This window comes from Sesamum indicum, linkage group LG13 (assembly GCF_026168435.1).
Source record: "Sesamum indicum cultivar Baizhima isolate 11 linkage group LG13, ASM2616843v1, whole genome shotgun sequence".
Classification (NCBI taxonomy): domain Eukaryota; kingdom Viridiplantae; phylum Streptophyta; class Magnoliopsida; order Lamiales; family Pedaliaceae; genus Sesamum; species Sesamum indicum.
In genome coordinates this window covers 19,238,035-19,264,719 of record NC_142669.1, presented here as the reverse complement: position 1 = coordinate 19,264,719, position 26,685 = coordinate 19,238,035, and the positions used below count along the sequence as shown (strand labels likewise).

The window sequence follows — 26,685 nt, the reverse complement described above, 5'->3', positions numbered from 1 at the left end:
GTAGCATAACTGCTACATTTCTACTGCTTCTCAGAACATCTCTAAAGGATCATCAAAAATTTCAAGAAATATTGGATTAACATGGGCTTAGTGATAGCCGTGATGTTGGCATAGAAGCTTGTATAAATTACAAGAGAGTTAAGACATGGTCAGAGTTTCTTACAAGGCAATCACCATTCCTTATATAGATTAAAACAAACACCAAGTACGACTTTATTTTTCGCGACTATACAACAATGTCTCCATTTCTTCAAGAAATAACTCCACCCCTTTCCAGACCTTCTACGGGCATTACATCCACTTTCAAACTATCGGAACTTGTCGACAGGAGAAAACTTAGGACTCTCTGCTCAACTGATCACTAAAAAGATGAAATCTCAATGCATTCTAGTACTCAGCCAGGACTTGAATAAGTATCACACCATCATAACAAATGGCACAATTCTTTCAAGATTCATTGTTTATATCGGAGTTGACGAAAGAAAAATGGCTGGAAACTAAAGCCCTCCACAAACATATCTTGATAGCCGAATTGAAGATTGTATTTTGCAAGAGAGTTAGCCTGGCTGCTTGTTTGAAGCTTGACCGTGGAGCTGATGTGGCTTTATGTTCAAATCAATCATCCCAGAGTCCATCTTCACAGGTACATCAGCATCTGTATCTGATTTGGCAACAGGAGAGACGGTGTGATTCAGCTGATCATCTTCAATCATTGGTTTTCTCGACTGACTATTTTCCCTCTTGTTTTCAGCTGTATCCAGGGGTTTCATGGCAGGATCTCCTGTCAGGCCTGGTTTATCTCCTGGAAACTGTAGACCCAGGCAATACCAAATCTTATTAAAGACATGAAGGGTGAAGACAAACATAATAAAAAGTCTCTAGAAACAAACCTTAACTCTCTGTCTTAGCAAGAGATATCTCCGATGAGTTCTTTTTCCTCCAACATGTACCATCATGTCACATTGCAGACAGAGAGAACTACCATCCACTTCACAGTAGAAGAATGCTGAACATTTGAATAATTTTACGTTAAGCTATTAATAAGAACATCCTGATCGAAATGGTGTATATATATAACAATATGAAAAAAAGGTAGCTAATAAAGCAAAAATAGTAGACGAATGAATGCGTGCATACCGGGTGAATTTTCACATATATCACATCGAGGCACATCAACAGGTTCGTCAAGCCCAACTCTTACATGTCTACTAGCTAACTTGTTACACATGTGAACCTGCATCCCAGATTTGAACGTTATATATTACAAGCATTTACGGAAATATCAAGACAAGGCAACCTGACTTATTCAAGAAAATGTTTGAATACTTGAGAGGCTGAAGACAATTCATCTTTAAGTACAAAAACAAAAGGGCCGCTCAAAACATTCAGTTGAGATAACTATCAAGTAATGAGCATCACTCCTCTCCAAGGCTTTACATCATCGTTCACTTATTGAGTGAACCAAAATGTCCAAACCATAAAGAGAAATTATAAGATCTTCTTATTTTCTGCTATAGGCAACAGAAAATTTAGATCTTTTAGACTAAATAACATTCATTTACTGCCACAATGCTCCATCTAACAAGAAAGTTCAAATTTTTAAACCAAGAGAGACCTTTTACAATCTTTTTCTCTCAAAAAATTCATAAACAGTATAATCTTTAAACAATAATACCAATTCATTAAACAAGACATTATTTATTAACATCCCAGAAGATGAAAAGAAAAGATTATCAAAATAAACAGATGGAGCAACACGTATCTGTAGAACACACACACACACATATATATATATATATGCATACATATGCATCAAACGCAGAGAGATGACTAAACTCAAAAGAACCTTATCATCGCAGGCACGGCAAAGAGCGGCCTCATCAGCGGCGCAGAAAAGAACAGCAGCAGCACTCTCACAAACGTCACAAAGCGTCCGCATACTTCATTTCTCCAATCACACAACTCTGCATATATAATACTATCATCCAACAACACTTCTACTAATGACTTATTAGTCCAAGAAATCAGCAACTACTCTCTCTCTCTCTCACACACATACAAACAGAATCACACACACAGTAGTTGATTTGATGAGAAGAAGAAGAATAGTGATGGAGAAGGATAAGTTAGTGGGACAATGTGGATAGTTACAAAATAGTTTAGTAGTGGTTCTTGAAGGAAATAAGAGGCTATTGTGACCAACTCCTTGAGGTAGTTTGAAAGCCACAAGTTTAAAGCAGGTGGTGGGGTTGAAACTTGAAAACTTTGATTCTTACCCACTAGTTGAATATCTCAGCCCTGGCCCAGATCACTACCCACCTTTCCCTGTTCATCCCTCATCAGGGTTTTTCCTTCTTTCTCAAATTTACATATTGCCCTTCAACTCTCACCATCTCTATAACTCCACCTTGGAATTAATGTTCTTCCTGCCTTTCTTTTTTAAGCACAATGGGGTGGGAGTTTGGGGACAATATATGTGGAGGACCAGAGATGCCAACTCAAATTCATTGTTTGATGGGACATTGTTAATATACATTTAAACAATTTAATGACTTAGAAAAATCTTGGAAAAATTATAAAAAAAAATAAAAATCTAGTAATTCTTTCTTTCTTTCTTTCTTTTTTGTCTTTTCCTTTCTTTAAAAAAAAAAAGTAGAAGAAGGATAAAAGTGGAAGTTTGACTAATGTAGCATTCAAGCAATTCGAATGCTTTATTACATACTAACGTTGTATTTTATACATTATTTAATAATATACAATTTATATTATTTTTTAAATATCATTTTAATGTATAATACAAATTTCAGACAACTGTGAAGGTGATTCTTGTTCTTGGGCCTCCAAGAACATTATTATTAATACACAACATACCATTTTTCTCAAAAGGGCCCAACTTACGAAGCCCACATTTGCAATTGGCCCAAAAGAAAAGATATAAAACTGGCCCAAGGTTATTTAAGAGAATTCTCATTTGTAATTAATTGCTATATTTAAATAATTAATTCCCATGTGGGAATAGTATATTTGAGTTTATTTTTATTCTTTTTACAAATAAAAATTATGTAATAATTCATGCAAAGTCAACAAACAATGATAAATTGGTACATTGGACATATGTTTGGTACATGCATGCATGTTGGATGATGCTTGTTAATCGTAAGCATGCATGTTGCATGTTGGATGATGCTCGTTAATCTTATGGAAAACAAAACCCAATGCGCGTCGATGCATTTGTCATGTATTTGTGTGTATATATAGCATGATTGGGTTTGGAGGGGTGATCAAATCCAATGTTGAAAGGTCATGCATATGCATATGACATGTATGTATGTGTATGATTTCAAGGTCAAAATGGGTCCTATCTATCTGCAACTACCCTTTTTGCACCTTTCTTTCTGTCTCACTTTGAGTAACCATACATGCATGCAACATGCCCTTCAACTCATCATCATTATCACTTTTTCTTGTTTCTTTGGTTATTAATATGTTTCTAAAAATTAAGTATTTTTCTTAGTATAACTTAACTAAGCTAAATGAACATATTTGAAAATGCTTCAGCTTATATTTTTTTAATCAACCTCTAATTTATCCATTATTATGATAATATGTAATTTCACAAATAATCTGGTAATACACTAAGAGCGTGACCGGTACGTAAGAATGCAGTAGAAATAAAATTATCATTCTTAAGTCCATTTTTACATCTTGACTAATATGCTCTAAGTTTAGGAATATCTATTCTGATGGGAATTCTTATTCTCTTATGTAAGGGACTGGTCATTCCATCCCCTGACCATGGTATTAGCTATTCCTAACATCCAGAAAATGAAACTTTTTTTCTTGTATTAGTTTAATATTTAGGTTTAAATGTTATTAAGTTTGAGTATTTTTTGAATCTAGTATTGAGAAATAATTATGTATGCATGGTAAGAAAAAAGTGATATTATTTTGGCATTTAATTATTTTATTAATTTAAAAAATTTCTTTAGCTGAGTACTGAATAAATACTGGTAGATGCATTGATTAAATATATTACTCCATTTGATTCTTCGAAGTAATTATTTTATATTTTGGCAAAAAAATATTATTTATATGTTTAATGAGTCAATAAATTATTTATTACATAAATAAATAATTTTTATATATAAATATATTATAAATTGCTTATAACCTTCTGTAAATAATTTTAAAAACACTATTAATTATTATATAATTAAATTCAACATACCCAATAAAATATAAATAAATATTTTTTTTAAAAAAAAAAGAAAAGAACAAATTTGTAATAAAAATGATTTTATTTTATTACTAATCTTTATTTTCTAATTATCAATTATGTTAATGGAATCAACTAAGGAATATGATAATTCTATTATCTTCTATTGTGTATATCAATCACATAAATGTTATTCAAATTCGACTTCTTTCCATTCTTAAATTCATGTCATTTTCACTTAATAGCTACCATTCCAATCATCCCCTAAATCTTTTACCAAATACATTAACTTTTCTTCTACTTATAACTATTATTCTAAACACTTTTGATTTTTAGAATTTAATCACTTATCCACTTTTTTTTTTTTTTTAAATATGAAGCCTTTTTTTGGAAAAATATAAATTTTTGCAAACAACCCGTTATTTTCTTGGAGCCTCATATAATTATTTATTGGTAAGTGTGTGGTGATTAAACATTAGGATTTAGGAATGTTAATGACAATTAGCATTGAGTTCAACATAACTTTGACAACTCAACTTGACTAAGAATACTTCATTCTTACAAATTAAATGACAATTTTACCATTATATAGACAATTTCTATTACAAAATCTTTTTGTTTTATAGTAACTAATCAAAATTAATTACTACTTTAAAAAAATGTCAATGTTGTTGCATCAACTAGAAACCAAGAATTTCAGTGTTTATAAGCTACAAAACTTTCTTTCTTTTATTTTAAAATGAAACCGCGAGAGTCTTGTAAACCCAATTCCTCATAATATGCTCACATAGATTGTACATCACATTAAATAAAATATTAAAAATAGTTTAAATTGGCCTTGCTACTCCAAGAGATGTATGGATTAAAGAATAATTCAATAAATAAATTAAGTTACATTAAAAAAGAAACAATTTTTGCATATAAATAAAATATAGGCATCTCGTTGTTAGCAAAATTACAATTATTTTTCTGAAATTGACGATCGTCTACTGAATATTAATTGTTTATTGTAACAAGCGTTTGTTAGATAGATTTTAATTGTAAAAGATATTTATAATTTTTTAAATAATTATAATAAATTTAATAATGGTATATTATAATTTATACATGTAAAATATAGGGCGACATAATAAGACGTGATTGTCTTGAGAACCAGAGCGAGAGCCTCGACAAAATAATCAAACTAGTACAACTGCCTGGAACGGGAAAAAGATCGACTTTTTATTTCAAATCCACAAAAAAAGAACCCAATTCCTGTGTTGAGTTTGTATTCGAAATCAAGGGTTCTCTGTTTTTAACCTCTCTGAAATCACATTTTCATTGAGGTAAAAAGCAGAGGAGTCTTTGGCAAGAAAAGAGATAGATTCTTGACAACAATCGCAATCCAACATTCCAAGAAAATGACCCATTAAACCAGAATTTTTCAAAGTTTTGCGGTACAACAAATTATTGTTTGTTAGCACAGTTTCAACCTAATCCCACATTACTTTTTGAAAGTTTCAGCCGTGATTTAGAAAACATTAATGAGAATCATGACATTTTGACAGTCTCTCCATGAGCCGCAGAGAAAAGCATAGAAATCCCTCATGAATGCATGGGACAAAAAGAGCAACTAAAACATGTATTGTTGGGATTCATTAATATATTGCGGCGGACTCACACATTAGTCTGTTTTTTCGCAGGTGATCATCATTGTTTGCTGCAAGATATCGAGACCCTCTGGTGTTGTCTTCCAAGAAGAGGAGGGAAGCTTGTGGGTGGATGATCCCTGTAGGTTTCCTTAAGAATCTTGATAGTTTGATTGTATAATTATCATAAGTTTGGGGGTGGAAATGGAGATAATGGAGAGTGGAAGGGAGTTGAGTAGAGGCAATGAGGAAAGGATTTACGTGTCAGTGAGGTTAAGGCCGTTGAATGATACTGAAATTTCGAGCAACGATGTCTCAGACTGGGAATCCGTCAGTGATGATACTATTGTTTACAAGAATGCTAGTCTTCTTGCCTCAGAGAGGTCAATGCAGCTCACTGCCTATACAGTTGGTAAGGAAGTTATGAAACTGCAATTTTTGGACACTCTTGTTTGGTATTTTATGCTCAGTTTTGCTGGAAATATGATCATGATGTGCATGGCAAGACAATGATATGGTATAAAAAAAGCTCTGTTTTTCAGTTATCGTGAAAGAGAACACTGGGACTTTCTTCTTAAAGCCCTTGTCAGAGAATACGTGCTTAAGTATTTCAAATGTTAAGTACATGCCATCAATTACTGATTTTTCAAAACATTTCATGGAACATTCTTTTATTTATTTATTTTTTTATTTTGTGTAGATAGAGTATTCGGGAGTGATTGCTCTACAAGAGAGGTCTACCAGCAAGGAGCCAAAGACGTCGCTCTTTCAGTTGTCCATGGGATGAACTGTGAGTCTAATATTTCTTGTTTCTTTTCTTATTCACATTTCAGTTTTATGCTTGTTTTATCTCTTTTGAATCTGTTTGGGTGATCATTAGGTTATCTATAGCTATATGCCAAAGTCTGATTTTTTTTTTTCTTCTGTAGCAACTATTTTTGCATATGGACAAACAAGCAGTGGAAAGACATATACGATGACTGGAATTACCAACTACGCGATTGCAGATATATATGAGTATATACAGACGGTAACTATTAAGTGCTAATGCATCATTGTGGAAATAATTTCACTTGCTCATTTATTCTAATAACTGGGTGGTTTTCAGCATCCAGAAAGAGATTTTATTTTGAAGTTCTCAGCTATGGAGATCTACAATGAATCTGTCAGGGACCTGCTCAGTGCAGACAGCACTCCCTTGAGACTTCTAGATGATCCTGAGGTGAATCCTTTTTCCTAACATACTACTTGCCCCTAGAAATACTTTTCAATTATCTGATGGATAGTTATTTGGTAGAGAGGAACCATAGTAGAAAAACTCACGGAGGAAATTTTGACAGACAGGAATCACGCGACTCAACTCCTTTCTGTCTGTGAAGGTAAGGAGACTATTTTCTGTTGAGTTGCATTTGAATCAATGTATTTGGATGTGAGGAGGAGTTTGACCAGGGGAGGGTTTCAAGTCCATGTTGTTTCAATTTTCATGTCGAAATAGGCTAAACTTTTGGTTTAAGGATGGGGGCCCTCTGTTTTCGTACTATAGTACTGAGCAATGGGAAGAGTGTTTATGTTACGATGAAAATGAAATCATTAAGTTCGATTCCTAATCAAATACCTGCTAGATTCTTAGAATGCACACAACTTTAGATTCTGCGGTTTCTGTCTATGGTTTCAGCTCAAAGGCAAATCGGAGAGACATCTCTCAACCAAATGAGCTCCAGATCTCACCACATTATTAGACTGGTATTTACTATTTCTTGAATTTCTATTTATTGCCTTCAGACCTGGAACTAATCTGTCAAAATATGATTGCATCAACTCAAGCTGCATAAAACTCAGTTGTAATTCTGATCATCCATTGAGTCCTTAGCCTATAAGAGCTTCTCAATTTACCTATTTTTGCACCATGCAGTATAATTACATTGTACCCTCATTCTTCACCATCAGCAATGACAAGTATTTTACCAGTTCTCATTATTTCATCAGTGTCTTGCAAAAGTTTATGTTGATCATTTCTGTAAACATTCACTGTGTTTTTGCAGACAATTGAAAGCTCTTCCCATGAGTCTTTAGGCAGGGAAAACGCAAGCACTCTTGAAGCTGCTGTGGTATGGAGATACATATAATGATAACTTTATTTGGGACTTGATTTCAGTATTTCCATATGTGGTGTTTTATGGAGAGTTAATTTCTCATTGTAATGCAGAACTTCGTTGATCTAGCTGGAAGTGAACGAACATCCCAATCACTATCAGCTGGCACAAGGTTAAAAGAAGGCTGCCACATAAATCGTAGTTTGCTGACACTGGGGACCGTTATTCGCAAGCTGAGGTAGTTAGTCGATGTAATATCATCGTTCCAGGTTAATTCTGTTGATTATGTTGTTTTTGGGGAATGCAAGTTAGAGACAGCCTTCACTACTCTTCATATTCATCATTGTGTACTTATCCTTGGAAAGGGTACTTTGCCGTCCTTCTTTCTAATTTTCTGTAAGAACGAACTGAGGATCTTTGAGAGCTTGTTTTCTTGTTAAATAGAAGAGTTGTGGAACAGAGAATCTGCAGCCACTCAATCTACTCATCTTGACTTTCTGTCATTTAAAGTTTAGGGTTGAAACTTTATACTTTGATTGTCTTCAGTTTGCAAACTAGTCAGTGAAGCTATAGATTTATACCTTTATGGAATGAACCTGTGATTATAAGAGTACTAAGATGCCTGTATACTGACAAGTTCTCTGTAACTTATCTCTATTGTTTCATTACCTTATACAGCAAAGAACGGAACGGCCACATTCCTTATAGAGATTCTAAGCTAACTCGAATTCTACAAACATCACTGAGAGGAAATGCCAGAACAGCCATTATCTGCACAATGAGCCCTGCACGCAGTCATGCCGAGCAATCAAGAAACACTCTTCTCTTTGCAAGCTGTGCCAAGGAAGTAACCACAAATGCCCAAGTTAATGTTGTCATGTCTGACAAAGCATTGATAAAGCATTTGCAGAAGGAGCTTACAAGACTAGAAAGTGAGTTGAGAAGTAGCCAGTTCAATTTTCCCCCGTCAAATTATCCTGCAATACTGAGAGAGAAAGATTCTCAGATTGAAAAGGTAATAAATGAAGATGGGGGCTAAAGCTGTTCCAGTCTATTTGGTACAACGATTTTGGTGAGGAAAGGAAAAGAAATCTTAGGGAAAATAGTTTTGGTTGTTTGGTTGATCAGGAAAATTCTAAGGAATAAAAAACTTAACCAAATATATAGTGGAATGCATAAACTCAAAGTCACCTTCTCTGAATGCTATATTCGTCTATAGTTCAAATTACATGACATCAACCTGAGATTTTACTACAAAAGTTGATTGCTAGACTTTTGCAACTTGGAGCTTTCATTTATGTTTACCTTTCAATGTAGCTTGAGAAGGAGATCAAAGATCTAATTCTGCAAAGAGATATCGCTCAAGCACAAGTTAAAGAACTTCTACAAATGCTTGGAGAAGATGCAAGTTCCATGGCACAGGTAACATTTATGAAATTGAACCCTTATATTTTCTTTTTCTTTTTTTAATGTTTAATTCTTTCTTTGATTTTTCTCTAGGTAGGATTGGGAAACTACCCTCATTTGCGAGTGCAAATATCGCCGCCAGATGCTGAAATCGAAGAAGAGGAGACTCCTATATCACCAGACCCTCAATTTTTTGATGTTGATATCGAAGCATATTCTCATGGATACAGTAGGAGCAGTTCGGAGGATCATTTTGTGAAAGTTCCATATTTTGATGAGAATTTTCTGAACAATACTGTATCTCCAAGGATCTTAATGAGCAGTTCAAACTCTAGTGAGAGGGATCCGTATCATGTTTGGGAGGAGATTGAGAAACAAAGTAATGGAGTTTTCGAGAAGAAAGTTCGTTGCATTGAGTCGGAAGATTTGAGTTATAGGGGGCTAATAGGATCCAATTACACATCTTCGGAAGACAATGCTGAATTCCCTGCGTTCAAAGTGCATATAAATAGAGAGGATCAATATATGGAATTGGAATCACATCTGGCGGTTAAAGATCTAGGATTTACATCGTCTCATTTGAAGGATGATAATGAAGGGAGGGAAGATATAGCGTCTGGAGTCATGGCCTCAAAGGAAGTCGAAGAACTGATTTCTTCATCAATGATAGCAGACAATGAATCAATTTCAACAATGCTCAAGGAAGAGAAAGATTTTAGCTCCATTCAATTTCTTGATATTTCATCTCTTGAAAATATATCCATGACACATCATCTAGCTAAAGATTCATTTGGATCCAGGAGCTTGAACTTAGACAGAAGTAGAAGTTGCAAAGCAAGTAATATTACTATCTCAGCTTCTCCATGGTTAAAAATGATGGAATACAGTGGTAATACATCGTCTTTTGGTTCAGAAAGAGAATCTGAGGCTGGTGGTGGAGGGAAAATATATACATTAAACTTTAGCACATGTGTGAAAAATTTATCTAGAACAGATTTTCAGTTTCCTAGAGAAGATGCTCTTGATATTGAGAGTGACACCCCATCTGTAAAAATTTCAACTGTTGAAGATGGTGGTGGCAGCACTTCTGACTTGATAGAAAAAGCTGAGCTCGCAACTGAACAAGAAACTACTATAAAATCAGTGAGTTAAACATTTTCTTTCTCTTATTACTATATCTTCTCCAAGATTTGTATCTTCTATGGTTCTCCTCATCCATTCAGTCATGTCATGCGCATCTCCAGTTGGTTTAAGACATCCATGGTTATCAATCTGCTGATAGCATGCAGTAATCGAGAACTAATCTTTTTTGCTTTAGAAGTGCAATTAGTTTCTTTATGCCAAATTCAGGAAATTGTTTGTCTTGAACTTTTCTCTACTATTGCATTTCAAATATCATATAAGTATATCTATAGAGACAGATATGCATCTTCTTCTACCTTTTTGTTAGTATTTGTAGATTGAGTCAATATTTGGATCTAGTATCCCTGAATTTAGCGTAGTAAAACTTGATTAGCATAAAACCAACAGTATTACATATACATGCTTCTGTTATATAGAACTAAGAACAACAACCTTCTCTTGTTTATACACATTACGAAGTAAAGTCGAAGCATGTCATTTCAGTGCCAAGTGCACATTAACTTTTTCTAAACTTCGTCACTGACAGGGAGGTCGCTCTAATTACTCAAATAAGAGGAGTGCCTCTCTGGATTGGACTTAAGCCTATTGCATGATGGTTTAGTTTAACCAAATAACACTTACCTTTGAGATGTTCTATAGCTTCTGGACGTAATTTAGCTAAACAAAACTTACAATTAAGAAGTTCGATAGCTTCTGAAATGTAGCTGTTTTGATGTCTTGACATCTGATGTGTTTGCAGGGGAAGGGGATGGAGATTGCACCAAAGGTCAATGAATCTACGAAGAAGGATGTCAAAGGTGTTGGATTAAATCCAATTGAGGATAAATATAAAGGTCTTACAAGTTGGCCTGTGGAATTCAAGAGGCTTCAAAGAGAAATAATCAACCTTTGGCATGCTTGCAACATCTCACTAGCGCATAGAACTTACTTCTTCCTGCTTTTCCAAGGCGATCCTTCCGATGCTATATATCTGGAGATAGAGATGAGGAGGATGAAATTCTTGAAGGAAAAATTCTCTAGGGGAGAAAAGGCCACTGTGTATGGAAAACGTCTAACACTTTCTTCAAGGTGAGATTGCCAAGTCGATTCCAAGTTTGGCTGCAAGGATATCTGTGTTTCTTGTCCATTTAACTAATGAATGTTTTCTGATGGGCATTCGTCCACTTCTCCTCTTGAATTGGGGAGGTGAAGAATACATGTACTTATGAGACTTGCAAATGACTGCTAGTAATTCTAGTTGATGATACACTGGATGGATGCATGGAGAATTTAGATGCTACCTAGGTGGCTGGCAGCTCAACATGGTGTAGACTGTCAGAATATATATAATGACATCAACATTTCAGTATATGATATCATCATATTATGAGCTGATGGTTCACCTTGTAGTATGAATTCATCCAGATCCATGATCGCTTTTGTGAACTCCAGATAGTAGAATGAAGTGTTTCCATCCCAGGGAATTAATAATCATTAAAGACTAGAACGGCATGCCTCTAAACTCCACATGCTGCATGGCACACCTTGTAGGTAGGTGAGAGTTACATTCTAGAGATGGATTTTGGTTCACCATGATTTCCCTTCTCGAGTACAGTCATGTACACAATGGATCTCTTCTCTAGAGGAGGCTTTGCCTTCTCCCAACCTCTCAATCCTTCTGTAGTATACTTATCTTCTATTCTTAGAAATTAGAAATTATATCCAAACTTATTTTTGTTCAGATCTTTGGCCCTTGCCTACTGTGTTGACTCCTAGCATGCACTAAATTTTCTTTTCTTTATGTCTGAGATTTGCTGAGAATTATTGTTTTTGCTTACACAAGTTGTAGAGCTCGTAGTTTGCTGCTTTGACTCAGATCATCTAATATATGACATAAACAAAAGCATGATGATTTCTGTTGACTCTGATGCTGTAGGCGAGGATATCAATAACTTTTGATGACATTTATTATATATGCATTCATTTTGTTTCCTTTAACCACAAACTTACCAGTCCCCAGTGCTTATAGAATATGTAAATACTTGTCATGCATTCTACTGATATGTTTCTTAACACAAACAGTGCAAAGACTCTTCGCCGGGAAAGACGAATGTTGACTGAGCAGATGTCAAAGAAGTTCTCAGAACAAGAAAGAGAAAACCTCTTCCTCGAGTGGGGCATTGGTCTCAACACTAAACTGAGAAGACAACAGCTGGCTAATCTCGTCTGGACGAAGACAGAAGATATTAACCACATTGCCAATAGTGCATTCCTTGTTGCAAAGCTGGTTGGTTTTATCGAACCAGGGCAGGCTCCTAAGAAAGAGATGTTTGGCCTAAATTTTGCACCAAAGGGCTCGACCGGAGTCTGTAGTTTCAAACGCAGCCTGGTATCTCTCTTTTGATGTTGAGTCCAGGCCATTGACATGTAGATACATGTAGATAGTGTAATGTGTTTAACTAGCTCTTTCGTCATTATAATTTTGGGGACATGGATTCCCTTTTCTTTTTGCATTTCAGTTGTAATTTATTGTAGGGACCCGAGGGAGTTCATATTTTCAGAGTGGTGGGGTGAAATGGTTTAAGTTGGTATCCATTTTCTCCTCTCCTGTAATGTACAACATGAAATAACAAGTATAAAGAGCTATTAATGAGTCTGTCAATATAAATATACTCGAGCATTATATTTTTCGCTAATCACCGTGAGCATCTGAAAAAATGGTATAATGATTAGTGTCCTCTACTCCTCTATATCCGCACTAAATAATACACCTCCTCAGTGACATGCAAGATTTCAGGGCTCATTGGTCTCCAGATTATCAGTCAAAGTTGTAAGATTTCAGATATGTATAGTTGGGGTATAAGAATTACTTGCAGCAGAAGGCTGGCAAGTCTTCAACTATTATGTTTGATTTTTCAGACTGTTTTGATTCATAAAAATAGCTTTAGAACAATTGAAAGAAACCGAATGTAGTTGTAATAATACCAATCGTTTCCTTGAACAACGTTATAAGTCTTACAGGGCAGGAGTTTACGCTACCTGGGAACACATTGGAAACAATGGAAGGTAGGCAGCTTATACGGTATTAATAAAACATTGTTTCAGATGAGGGGAAGAATTGAACAATGGAAACAGACGAAATAATTTTGCGAAAAGAAAAGGTCAAGAATACACTCGTCACACATCGGAACTACACTCACTCTCCCACTTAACCAGCTTAATTTCTTCTGCATTTATCACCCATGAACTCCAGCTGATTCTATGTTGGATAACGGCATTCTTTGCAACAAGTCCTCTTATCATCACTTCTTTGGCTTCTCTTCTCCAGCTTTAGGCTTTTCTACATCTGAAGCTGGTTTCTGCCCCTTGGCTTTCATCTCTGGTGTTTCAGATTTATCATCTGGTTTCTCTTCTGCAGGTTTGTCCTGCTTTGGGGGCTCCAAAACTTGTTTATCTTCTACTTTTTCTGGTGTGGTAGTCTTTGTAATCTCAGCCGGTTTCTCTTCTGTTTTCTTCTTTTCCACATCTGAACCTGGTTTCTGCTCTTCGGTTCTCTTCGTTCCTGCGATTTCAAGCTTCGGAGTCTCGGTCACTTTCTCTTCTATTTTTTTTTCTGCATCAGAAGCTGGTTTCTGCTCCTCGGTTTTCTTAGTCTCTGGTGTTTCAGGTTTCTTATCCTCATATTTCTCATCTGGTTTGTTTTCCTCAGGTTTTCCTGTCTTATGGGTCTCTACTTTCTCTGATGTTTCAAGCTCGGTAGCCTCAGCCAGTCCCTCTCCTGCTTTCTTCTGTGATGCATCAGCTTCTACATTTTTGCTTGCTGGTTTTACATCTACGCCCTCTGACGTTTTGGTCTCTAGGCCATCAGTTGCTGGTGCTTTCTCTGTTTCATCATTTACTGGAGCATCAGCAACTTGTTTGGGAGATTTGACATTTTCATTTTCTAGAGGCTTATTCTCAGTTGCATCATCTGCTTGTTTTACTTCCTCAGATGCTTTGCCCTTCTCCCCTTCATTCTATAAAAGTTTGCAAATAATATTAGATGCATCATAGTAAGAAGAGCTCCAAAGGAAAACATATACCAAATGCATAAATGATTAGAAATGGCGCGATGATGCCTTCAGCTTAATCATCAGTGATACACTGGAAGTCTTTGAGAGAAGACATATATCAATCCACTTACATAAATCATGAATGGGCAGTTATCTCAAGTTTTATACACCCTGGTCTATCAATTGCTTACTCCAGTACATACACCTAATGCTGCTACACCCATGAACATACAGAAAACATTCCCACTCCTAGCAAAGACTAGTGACAGAACGAAATGACGCGGAAAGGCAGGCAGTTCCAAGCACCACTTCATTAGTAGATCAATTGTGATGGAGACAAACAAAAACAGAGAGGTAAATATATTATATGATGGATGAATTTGTAACCTTTTTGTTTGTCCTTCAGCCGTAAATGAGAGAAAATTCTTTTCAACAATCAATATACAAATGCTGCATCATCCCTCTCATAACCAAGCAAGGCAAGGTCAAAAGTAAACAGCTAGAAAGAGCACCTTTGAGTTGGACACATCATGAGAATCTTGGGACCTCTTTTTACATTTTCAGAGTAAAATAACAAGACGGAGCAGCCAAAACATGTTTTTTTAAACTTTGATCCAGAACTTAAATTTCACTTCATGTTGGCGTAATTTAAACTTGAAATCATTAGTACAAAATTCCAAGGAATACACTCTTGGCCTGCCCGTTTTTAATCATCTGAGTATCTTTAGCATCCAGAGACCATAAAGAAAAGGGTTAAGTGGGATGCGAATACTTGCAGTTGTCTATAAAACCAATAAAAGGTGCAGAAAGCAAAATGCCTTTGGATGAAGTCCCTTTTTCTACTTGTTCAGTTGTCTCCGCAAATTCCGTGTAGCATCTTAGGAGGTCCGGATTTAGAATACCGTGCAGTTACAAATATCTATTCGTCATAAATTCACGCATCAATGATTGAATCAAGAATTTTATAGAATTCCAAAACCTCCTGAAAACACAACATATTCCGTAATCAGAAGGAAAAAGAAAACTTCACACATCAAAAAGCAGAACAATAATTCATGTCAAGATTGATGAAGAAATAAGCCACAAGTTAGTAGAAGAAAAAAGTAGAAAGAAAACGAGAAAGTGAGCAAATCCATAGCAGCTAACATTCCGGCATTATCAGACATTATTGGTACTAATTCAGTTTTTTCTCTAAAGCACTAAACTTTTAAATGCAATTTACAAAGATTGTTACCTCTTTGAACAAATGGCCGAGCGAAGGACGCTTGTCTTCATCATCCGCCGGTACGTCATCCTTCTTGACAATTTCCTCCGGCAAGTTCACCTCCCTCGGCACCAACTCCTCCGGCGGCGGAGCGTCTGGTGCGTCCTTCAACACCTTGAACTTGCTCGCACACGCTCCCATTTCCAGTGGACTTTGAACTTCTCCGAGTAGGAACTAAATGCGTACTAGTTGGCTTCCCTGTTGGCGCGAAGAATGCAAGAAAGCTAAGGAGCGTTTGTAGAGAGAAGAAGAGAGATGAGAGAGAAACAGAGAATAGAAGAGTATTTATAGGGGGCCAGGGGCAGCGGCAAGAGGAGGATGCAGGTCCACCCTCATATTTTGCTCCGACATACATTCTATGATTTCCACTGGTTTGACCCCTCCCTACATAAACTCATACTTTGACCCATACTTGGACAAATATTTTCATTTTCCCCCAAACAAAAACAACAAATTCACCTACTAATATTAATATATACACATATTTTTCTATTTTTATCCCCTTTTTTCAAAATAATTATATTTATTTTAATCATAGTGAGAGGGAATAAAATTATATTATTATGATTTATTTTCTTAATTGGAGCAGGCAAAACATATATTTTTCCAATTTAATATGTGAAATTATGTTTCATTTTCTTAAATAATATTACCATCTCGAAATAAAATAATATAAAAAAATCAACTAATTATAGATTATAGATATATTACGTTAATTATTAGAAATAAATGAATTATTTTATGACGACAGACAGCAAATAAATTATTAGTATTATTGTACAAAATTGGTAGTTATTAATTTATTTCCTCAGAAAAGTATAACGTGTAGAGATATAAACGCACGTAACCGAAGGTTTTTTGGGTTGGGGGTACGTTATAACATATATTTCGTGCCTGCACGACACACACACACACACACACAACTCTCTGTTTCATTCAAAATTGTAGCAATAAATGAGAATTAATGCAATAAAAAATACCACCCTAATTTTAGACATAATAGAAAAGGACAGCCATACATGTCTGAGTTGGCCATGTTCTTCTCACTTCACACCTTCTTCTTCTTCTTGGCCCCACCATCAAAATTCACCTTTTTCTAAAATGGATAATCACATTGCACGCAACCCTACTATGATTTGGTGTAATTATACATATAATCTGCAAAATTTTATTTAATATTTTTGAAGTTAATTTTCGTCTTTTCATTATACGTATATATTGAATGTGTTGATGTTAGCAGAAAAAATCGAATGAAAATTCATATTTACTCTTAATTTATTGTAAGTTAAATAATTTTTTTTAGTCAAATAACCTTTATAAATGTGAAGACATACCTCTTTACATTTATTAACATGTGAAAAAGTAAAAATAGTTTGATTAGGAAAATATTGATTTGATATGTAATAAGTCAATTGGGATAAACATGAATTTTTATTTAATTTTTTTACTATTATAAATAAATTCGATGAATTTTTACTAACATGGAGATCTATTTGTTAGACGAAAAATAAACATCAATGGTATTAAATTTAATTTTTCAATCACATGACTTGTACGTGTAATTACACCAAACCTCATGAAAAAGCAATGTAATTATTCCTTTTTAAAAATAATTAATTTGGTTGATTTGATTAAAAATAATTGTTAGTAATTATGGTAAATTCATATGTGATTAGTGAGAACCAAGTTAATGATAATCACATGTTATTAATAATAATGACGTTACAAATAATGTAACATCAAAAAGTGTAGGCGTTAAGTCAATAATAAGCGTATGTAACACAATTTAATTTGCATTAATAATTTACCTATTTCATCATACCTAATTAAGTAATTCAATCTTTAATTGTAAATCATATTTTATTTTACATATATATATATGCGTGGAGTTAAATATTTCAGATATTTTTACATATAGAGTGTGTCATGTGTGTTTATAGTAACTATCATTAGTTGTCAATATGTGTGTGAAATACTTTAATATTTCTTATTTAAAGTTTAAAAAATTGTGTTTGAATATAAAGTGATTATTAATCTAATCGAGTTCGAATAAGTTTTAATTGCATCAAATACGAGTTCAATTTAAGTAATTTGATATTTTTTTAGTATACTTTATTACGTTTGTACAAAGCAAACCGCATTCAACCCAAGCTTGATAGCTTATTGAAAAAAAAAAAAGAATTGTTGAATTTGATTTGTCAACTTTAATAAATCTAATTTAAACACCGATCAATTTTAATGTATTATGGATAGTTTAATTGAAGGTGTAATGGAGTATTATATGAGTGGAATGGAATCCATTCCATTTCATTAGAGGGAGGGGCTTTCTTTTAGGTCCACTCTCGTGAAAGCAGGGCCCAATTTGTGAAGAAAATGTAGATGATTCTCCTCTAATTATTCATGAATTTAATTTTTGTATATGGATGGATTGAAATAACAACACTCTGAACATTTGAATTATCTATTTTTCATAAAGAAAAAGTATATTCTATAGTTTCACTCTCTAATTTCATTAATAATTATTATCATCATTCTTCAAATATAATGATTTTCATCAAATATGTTCATCTTTATATTTTGGATGATATCTTTTCAATTATTTTTTCTAAAGCCCAAAGCAAAAGAAGTGGGCCCCATTGATCAGCTCAGCGGACTTGATTCTATTAGCCCGAAGCAAGGTATAATATTAATACTAATTTGGTAGGACAAAAATTGAGCCCAATACAACAGGACGATTAATCAAACAATAGAGATTCCATATCATACATATTCCCAACACATTAAAAAATCTCCAACAAACTCTTCTTAAATCAACAGCGGTCGATCTGCCAAAAACAGGTAAATAGATTCCCTAGATTCTTGATTAATTGGGTATGACTCATTCAAATAAATATATTTATATCTAGATAAGTCCAAATTTCATTCTATTTTTTCTGTTAATTAGCTAGCCTCTGAATTCTACTCTAAAGCAGCCTACAAATAGAGATTATAATGCAATCATAACAGTAACTTCATTCATTCACACTTGTTGCTCTCGGTCAACAGCACAGCTACGACCTCCCTACTCATTTTTTTGCACTCCACAAGCATGTTTCGTCTTATATTTTAATATATTGTTACTCCACTTCAATTATTACACTACATCTTATTTTATTTTCCAAGTGTTTCCTTATTTATTTTTTGATAAATCAATTTATTGATTTAAGTATTGGGGTATTAATCCTTATTTTGTAGGTTAATCCATCGTTGATTTTAGAATTTTGTTTAACAAAAAAATTTAACCATTGTACATATTGTCGGGATTTTGATAGGCATCATACTTAATTTCCATAATACGTATCTTTGGCATTCTACAACATGGTAACACTAGCTACTCATTGTTACGTAGTTATATATATATATATATATATATATGGGAAAAAATAAAAAAGAAAACACCAATTTGGTGGACAAAAACAAAATCTCATACATAATAAGTAGAATTATTTTAGATTTGAAGAGGGTAATGTGATGTGTGGGTTTGAGAGTTGAGATGCTTTCTCAACATCGCCATTTGGTTGGAGTCTCATTTTTGATCTCTCTTCCTCCTTTGTCTTTCCCCATAGCACAAAATAAAGCCCTCCAACTAGTACAACTGCTCCCACCACACTATCACATATTCAACAAAAAATTAATTCATAATCCAATCAATATGAAATTATTAAAATTCAAAAGTACTAGTTATATTAGGATTATTAAATATATAATTACACTAAAGATATTCAAGTGCTGACCTAATTAATTAATACCATATACAACATAGCAATCGGCTTCATTTGTTTGATCAAACTAGATTCGATCTGGAATATATTTTTTATAAAAAAATATTTATGTGGAATTAAATAAAGAATCAATCACCTTCCGAGACTAATAATTTCTCCCAAGATGAAAGCTGAAATGATGATGGTAAAGAGGAAGATGAGTGGAGTGGTCATGGATAGGAAGACTGGACCTTTCTTCTCAACCACCATTGCTTGCAGGTAAAATGCAACACCAGTCACCACTATTCCCTGTACGTAAATTGTAACAATATTACAAATAATTTATTGTTACTTGAAAAATTACAAATATATACTCTCTTGTAACAAATAAAATATTCCCTTACAATAATGAGAAATATATTTGTTAAATAACTATTGATTTCAAAAGATATTTATAATTAATTTTTTAAAATAATAAGAGAATTATTTATAATTATAACGAATTTTAAGAGAAGACCTCCTAATTTATGGTAATGAACAAAAGGGTAGTGAACGTACGCAGTAGGCTACAGAGAGAAGGCTTATGCTCCAGCCAAGCTTCCATTGAGCAGGATCTCTTGCAAAGATAAGAGCAACTAGGAAGGACTGTATTGTGCTGGTAAAGCACTGCAGGGTTGTGAAGAGCAGCTTGGAAGGATAGGCTTTTAGTACTCGCCCCTATTATTTTGATATAAATCAGCATTCAGCATAACAAAACACAGAAAATAAATGAAGAGAGAGAGAGACCTGTAAGAGGAGCCAGAAAGCCCAAGTGAAGTTGGAAAGGAGGATGAGAGCGACACCCTGAATCCAAGTAGCAGTGTTGGGGTTGGTGGAAGGGAGTTGGGTGTTGATCAAGTGATGATGCAGCAGTGGTTTCAAATAAGGGCCTCTGTAGAAAGCTATGGTGGCTGCGCCTGCTATGCACACAACAACTCCTCCCACCTTCATCATTCCTTCCCTTCTCCTTATATTCACCTTCTCCATCCTCAATACAAGTGCAAGAAAGAAAGTAATAACTGGAAGAGTATTGGTGGCTGCTGCCCCCAGAGACGCACATGTATACTTCAAACCTATACCTACCATATCCAAGCTCATCGTGATTCTGCAAATTCATTCACCACCAAAAAATAAAACTAAAGAGAGAGAGAGAGTGTGAGAGAGAAATATGTATATATATATATACACACATACACACATAAAGAGAGAGAGAGAGAGAGTGAGACGTACCCGAAAAGAGATAGCATGAAAATCTTGATGAAAATAGAGAATGAAAGGCGTGGAGCTGTTTTCCTGCATAAAATATACATACACTGAGAATGTAACTGTGTGAAAAAAGATATAAGGAAAAGAATAGAGAGAGAGAGAGAGAGAGTAGGTAGCAATACCATTCGAAGAAGATGGCAATAGGAGCCAAGAAAAGGGAAGCAACAGCCTGTCTGTAGAAAACAAAAACAAAAGTGTTCATCCCAACGTCGAAGGCCACCTTCGTCAGCACGAAATAACCAGCATATATCAACTGTATTGCTACAACTGCCACTAACGTCTTCATCTCTCTCTGTCTGCGCTGTGTGTGGAGAAAAATGGCTGCAAAATTGGGGGATATATACATATAGAAGCTGAAGCTACTAGCCTACTAGTGAGGTGTGTGAAGGAGGAACAGTAGTATGATTAATAAAGAGGTTATTTGGTTCTGGGCCCTACCTAAAAGCACTTGGGATCTTCTCTGTTGCTCTACATTATGTATAAAATTTATTTACATTCATAAAGAAAATATATGAAATAATGTTAATTTTTGTGTATGTAGGATCAAACATATCTTCCAAAAGGAAAATCATAGGTTTATACAGCTACTACTAACCTATACTATATAATAATATGATTGTGAGAGAGTAGATAACTATTTCTCCCTAATGAAGAATGGGGAAGTGATGATTATTAAGGGGGATACACAAAAACAAAGTCCAAGAAAGGTATGCTGCCTTCTTTAACTGCTTTTAAATTTTTTACCCTTCTCAAAGTTGAGTAAATATTCTTTTTCTCCTCTTTTGCTTTATTCATCCATTTTTTGTCTTCTTTTTTTCATTATTAATTAATTGATGCTTAACCACTACAATTAATAAAATAATATTTTATAATAATAATTTAGAGTCATTTGTGGGCTGCCTTAATCTCTAGCTTTTCCACATCTTCTATATATATACTTTTTCTTTTTAAGAAAAAGAGTCAAAATTTGAAAATCATTCCATGCATATTTTCGGAATGTGGGTCCTATAAATTCATATCTATAAACACCATTTTGCTATCACTAAATTTGTTATGCCTATTTATTAATTAGGGAAAAACAAATTATTAGACAATGATTCAAACTTTATTAAAATGCATTTATAAATTATAATTTACACAATTTAGTAAAATTTGGATATATTATTTAAATTGAAAAAATTATTCTTTTACTATTTTTAAAATTATTAATTATAGAGAGAACCTAATGGGTAAATAACAATATATTAAAATTAGTCGGCATGCTGCATTTAAATCGAATTTCAGGTGTACAAAAATCTTGACAATTCTGCTCCAAATTCAATCCAACCAAAAACAAGAATATACACATTCTTTCCCATAAAATCAAATGTTCCCCCTTAAAAAATATTCATTCAACATTAATTAATTGCTGCAATCAGCCCACATTTCACGCGAAAAACATGATCCATCCTCAATCTATATTCCCCTTAAGTTGGGTTTAATGCCATATATTTTCTATAATATTTCAAATGAACAAATTATCTTCTTATGAAAAAATTGTATATGAATAAATCACTTTCCTATGAAAAAAGAATAGCAATTTAACCCCATGTGTTTTCTAATATGAAGCAATTTATCTCTTTATATAGAAATGTAATTAAATTGCTTCATTTTAAAAACTACAGAAGGTAAAAAATTGATGCATTTTAAAAAATACGTAAAGGTAAATTGCTATTTCTTTTTTCTCGTATGAACATAATTGTCTCATTTACAGTATCACAGGATTTGCTTGTATCTTTTCCTAATATTTGCTATAACTTAAGCCCAAAATTAATCATCACACATACGTGCGCCTAGAGATAGCGGCTACAAAAAATTTGTATTGCACTTAATATTATCAAACTTTATTATTATTATTTAATTTTTCCTTTACATTATTGAATAATTAATATAGTATGGTGTGAAGATGCTTTCTTCTTTAATTAATTTGATTCCAAGGCACGATATCTTATGCTATGGACTATTGTTTTCCCTCCAGCAGGTTCTAACTTTTTCCTAAATATTTTATGTATTTAAATGGTGCATAATTTAGGTAAAGTAAAGATTAAATATTCTTGATTCCCCACCCCTTTTTTTTTTTAATTTTATTTTCCCTATTTCGGTTACCTGTTTTTCACAATCAAAATGATGTGATCATTGACAGCTTTAAAATTAATTACTTTTATTCATGTTATGAGGAGATTAATGAAAAAGTGTCAATCAAATGTTATAGCACGATAACAAGTGTCTTAATTAAAGGCTTTTATTCAGGGAAAAAGAAAAACAATGACTGTTGACTACATATATATAATTGCATGTTACATCAGTTTTCAATTATGAGATTAATTTTTTTAATGGTAAATATGTACTTTCATTTCATATTAAATAAAGATAAAGGACTAAGATATATATATATATAATTTTTAAAAAAATCACGATAACTATTAATAAATCATGATTGCACAAATATATATTATTATATAGTCATTGTTTCTGCATGTCAGGGCTATAAAAAGAAAAAACCATGGTAAATCTTATGTTTTCTAGTAATATTGATGTTTATCAAAAAAAATTTAAGTCGTAGTAGTTTATAATATAAGAAATGGTTTGTTTATGTTTTTTTGATGTGAATATATAAGTTTTATAATAATTCCTCTTTTTGTATGGAGTTGTGTTTTCAAAATTAAATTCATGAAATTTAGATTAAAAAGGACAAATTAAATATACCTCGATCATATGAAGGTGTTAGATCGAGACGGATAAATGTATGCCATCATATGAGTATAAATTAATGACCTCTAAAATAACGAAACAACGAAATGTTAATCCAGCATAAGAGTATAATTTTTATCTTTTTCCTTATTCGGAGGTAAATCAAATTAAATGAAGAGGGTGATGATAATTGATTTTTGTGGTTGGTGTTTTTAGATTCTTTTATATATTATTTACTTTTATTTAGTTTATAAATTAAAAGTTATTGGAATATAATTCGAAATCAAGCACCCTTCAATATCATCCATCATGTGTTTAATTATGGTCGGAAAGTTATTCAATTCCTTCACAAATTCCAATATATAGGGGATTTAATCTAGTTTTCAGTGATTCCTTTTCGATGTGGTTCTGATAACGTAATTTGGTCCGCATTACCTGATTCCATTTCAATAGAAATTAATCCACAAAAAATGGGTACAATAAGAAATTGCACTATATATATATATATATATACATAGTTGATCTAAACAAAGAGTTGTTTTAAAGAAAACAGATGACGAAGTTTGTTTAATTGGAGGGCTCTTTTGGTGTTTTGTGATCATTGCATTATCTAAGAATTCCACCCAATCATCAATCATCAATCATGCATTACCCTAATAAAAACAGAAACAAACGAAACTTGAAACAACACGTGATTCCTCGCCTTTCAATCTATTCACTTCTTTTTAATATATGGTATGGGGACCTCATGAATCCTTCAAAATTAAAATTTAACTTTATTCAATAAATTTGTGATCCAAATTTTTATGAAATTAAAGCAGATAATACCTCATACAACATCACTCAATATTCAGATAATTAACCAATCAATCAAAAGCCCTTTGCCCATTAAAGTCCAAGACTTTGAAAGCTACACAACAGCTTTAGTTTTGGGGATCATAGCGTCAAAAGAAATGAGAGGTTGATAACATGACCCTCCTTTCTCCATTTCTACCCTTCTTGAGTTGTTTCAAGAGGGGATACGAAAGATACATTTGCTTTGAGTTTTCTCTTTGGGTTGGTGGAAGTGACATGCCCTCAATCATGTACGCATGTTAAAAGTAATTGCGTATTCGCGATTCTAACCTATCAACCACTCGTAGAAAAGTAAGATTTTGACTGTGAATCATCGTAGCTCATCTTAATATAGATAAAAACATGTTTATATGATTTGAATGTTTATTTACACTTGGATAAACTATTCGAATCAGCAAATTGCTTCATGCCCCTTTATTATTACGTACCGCCACCATTATAATTTCAAAGTTTTAAGTTAATGTGATATATACAACTTAAATCGGAGGAAGAAAAATCAAATTATTTAAAAAATGGAGGGGAGGGGGGAGGAATATAAGCAAAAGATCCATGTTTTCGGAGTTGTTTGAAAAAGGTAACTAAAATTTAGACTAAAAATCTTAAAAGTATTTGCGTGTTATTGAGTCTGACGTGATAGTTGCTGATAGCCACTCGTAAAAAAAAGTAGGATTCAGACTGTGAATTAACGTAACTTTCGCATGTTATATAATTGGAGAGTCCTTCTTGGCTAAGGTAGATTATTATTGGAAGATTACCTCATACCCTTTTAAAATTAATATCACCATTTCTTATAACTTACAAGTCTTTTAATTAATGTGATATACATAACACACAAGCTAAGAAAAACAATAATAATCAACTTTTAAAAAAATTATCTAAAACAATAATAAATGAACAAGTTTATGATGAATTTTTAGTAGTAATATAATGAAATGTTGAAACAAGGAACAACAATAACAAGATTGCTAAACTATTTCAACAAGCAATAAAGATATTGTGGATTGATACATTATTATTAATATTGGCTACTTTTGACAAGTAGTTAAAGTTTAGGGCATGTGCACATATTGCCCTAAAAGTTGATCAACTTGACTACTGCCTACTGCCTATCTAATCTACCCAACATCCCATCTTCATCAACAAATTCAAATGATTCTGCTTCTCACAATCGCCTCTACCCTACCTTTTCATCAGCTATTAATTCATCATTTTTAACTCATAACTCAACTATCTTCATTCCATCCATCGCCATAAGAATTAGAGGGTTCAGAAAATTTATACTTAGTTTTATGGTTAATTAAGTATAGAATTGTCATGTCTGTGGTCCATTGCTCTTGCCCCAATTTCAGGCCCAACTGTCCATTTCTTTTATAATTTATTCCATCAAAGCATAGCCCTACAAAAGGAAAAAGGATGTGAAAGTGAAGATAGAGATGACATTATTTATATCTAGGCTAGATTACAATTTACAACCCCTCTCATCAAATTTAATATAATTATAAATACTTTTTTATTTATTTAGAAAATTATAATACCCTTCTAATTGTACCATTCCTCTATTCAGTTAGTCTCAATTAAATTTGCAGCCATTTTTTATTGTAAAATGGCCAAATACCCTCTTGATTTTTGCATCAAGAAATGGCCAAATATTCAGTTAGTATTAAGAAAGCGGCATCTATACTTGATATGGAATGTCATTTTTGCATTTTATTTTGTCATATAAGTGATTTATGCCTTTTTCTTAAAAGAAATCAACTTATCATTTTATTCCTGAGAAATTATCTTTAATTTTTATTTAAACTTATATAAGTATATAATTATTTAATTTTTCTCAAGAGCTCGGCGTATGTTATTTATTTGTTTTAAGAAAAAAGAAAATTCTGACTTCTTTTTAAAATTTTAACAAACTGTATCCAAGTAAGTATAGATTTATTATTACTAATATTTTAAAAATTTCATATATATTATTTTATCTAAATCCTTTAAAATATTAATTTTTAAAATAAGATTTAATATTTTATAAATTCTAAAAGTAGCATCTTAATATTTTGACTAAACACCCTCTAATTTGATACTTTTTATAGTGTATTTAATTTAAGGATTGATTACAGAGAAAGATATATATATAAAAGAAAAGAGTATAAAATACAAAAAATAAAAGTAAAATAATATGATAGGCGTTAGAGATGAGTGCAGTCTTAATTAATGACAATGATTGCGCATATATACACACACCTTTCTCTTCATTAACTACAATGGATGGAATCTGACAA

General features: G+C 33.1%; 4 protein-coding genes across 4 annotated transcripts; 1 reads left to right on the top strand and 3 right to left on the bottom strand.

The window, feature by feature from the left end:
- Positions 1-94: 94 nt before the first annotated feature.
- Positions 95-2,385, bottom strand: LOC105179047 (B-box zinc finger protein 19). The gene is made up of 4 exons (XM_011102637.3): positions 1,847-2,385; positions 1,138-1,234; positions 891-1,006; positions 95-809 (listed from the first exon to the last, which is right to left on the bottom strand). The coding sequence occupies exons 1-4, from the start codon at positions 1,937-1,939 to the stop codon at positions 558-560; spliced, it is 558 nt and encodes a 185-aa protein (XP_011100939.1). The 5' UTR covers positions 1,940-2,385; the 3' UTR covers positions 95-557.
- Positions 2,386-5,414: 3,029 nt separating this feature from the next.
- Positions 5,415-13,162, top strand: LOC105179046 (kinesin-like protein KIN-7E). Its single transcript, XM_020691212.2, has 13 exons — positions 5,415-6,256; positions 6,545-6,634; positions 6,774-6,874; positions 6,953-7,066; positions 7,142-7,223; positions 7,520-7,587; positions 7,887-7,952; positions 8,051-8,175; positions 8,616-8,952; positions 9,255-9,359; positions 9,438-10,487; positions 11,227-11,555; positions 12,549-13,162. Exons 1-13 carry the CDS (start codon positions 6,049-6,051, stop codon positions 12,868-12,870), a joined length of 2,997 nt encoding a protein of 998 aa, XP_020546871.1. The 5' UTR covers positions 5,415-6,048; the 3' UTR covers positions 12,871-13,162.
- A 274-nt stretch (positions 13,163-13,436) lies between these two features.
- Positions 13,437-16,091, bottom strand: LOC105179044 (uncharacterized). Its single transcript, XM_011102634.3, has 2 exons — positions 15,753-16,091; positions 13,437-14,482 (listed from the first exon to the last, which is right to left on the bottom strand). Exons 1-2 carry the CDS (start codon positions 15,921-15,923, stop codon positions 13,769-13,771), a joined length of 885 nt encoding a protein of 294 aa, XP_011100936.1. The 5' UTR covers positions 15,924-16,091; the 3' UTR covers positions 13,437-13,768.
- A 2,970-nt stretch (positions 16,092-19,061) lies between these two features.
- LOC105179074 (WAT1-related protein At5g64700) lies at positions 19,062-21,200 on the bottom strand. Its single transcript, XM_011102669.3, has 6 exons — positions 20,950-21,200; positions 20,792-20,854; positions 20,309-20,666; positions 20,081-20,239; positions 19,680-19,831; positions 19,062-19,430 (listed from the first exon to the last, which is right to left on the bottom strand). The coding sequence occupies exons 1-6, from the start codon at positions 21,171-21,173 to the stop codon at positions 19,265-19,267; spliced, it is 1,122 nt and encodes a 373-aa protein (XP_011100971.3). The 5' UTR covers positions 21,174-21,200; the 3' UTR covers positions 19,062-19,264.
- Between the last annotated feature and the right edge of the window lie 5,485 nt (positions 21,201-26,685).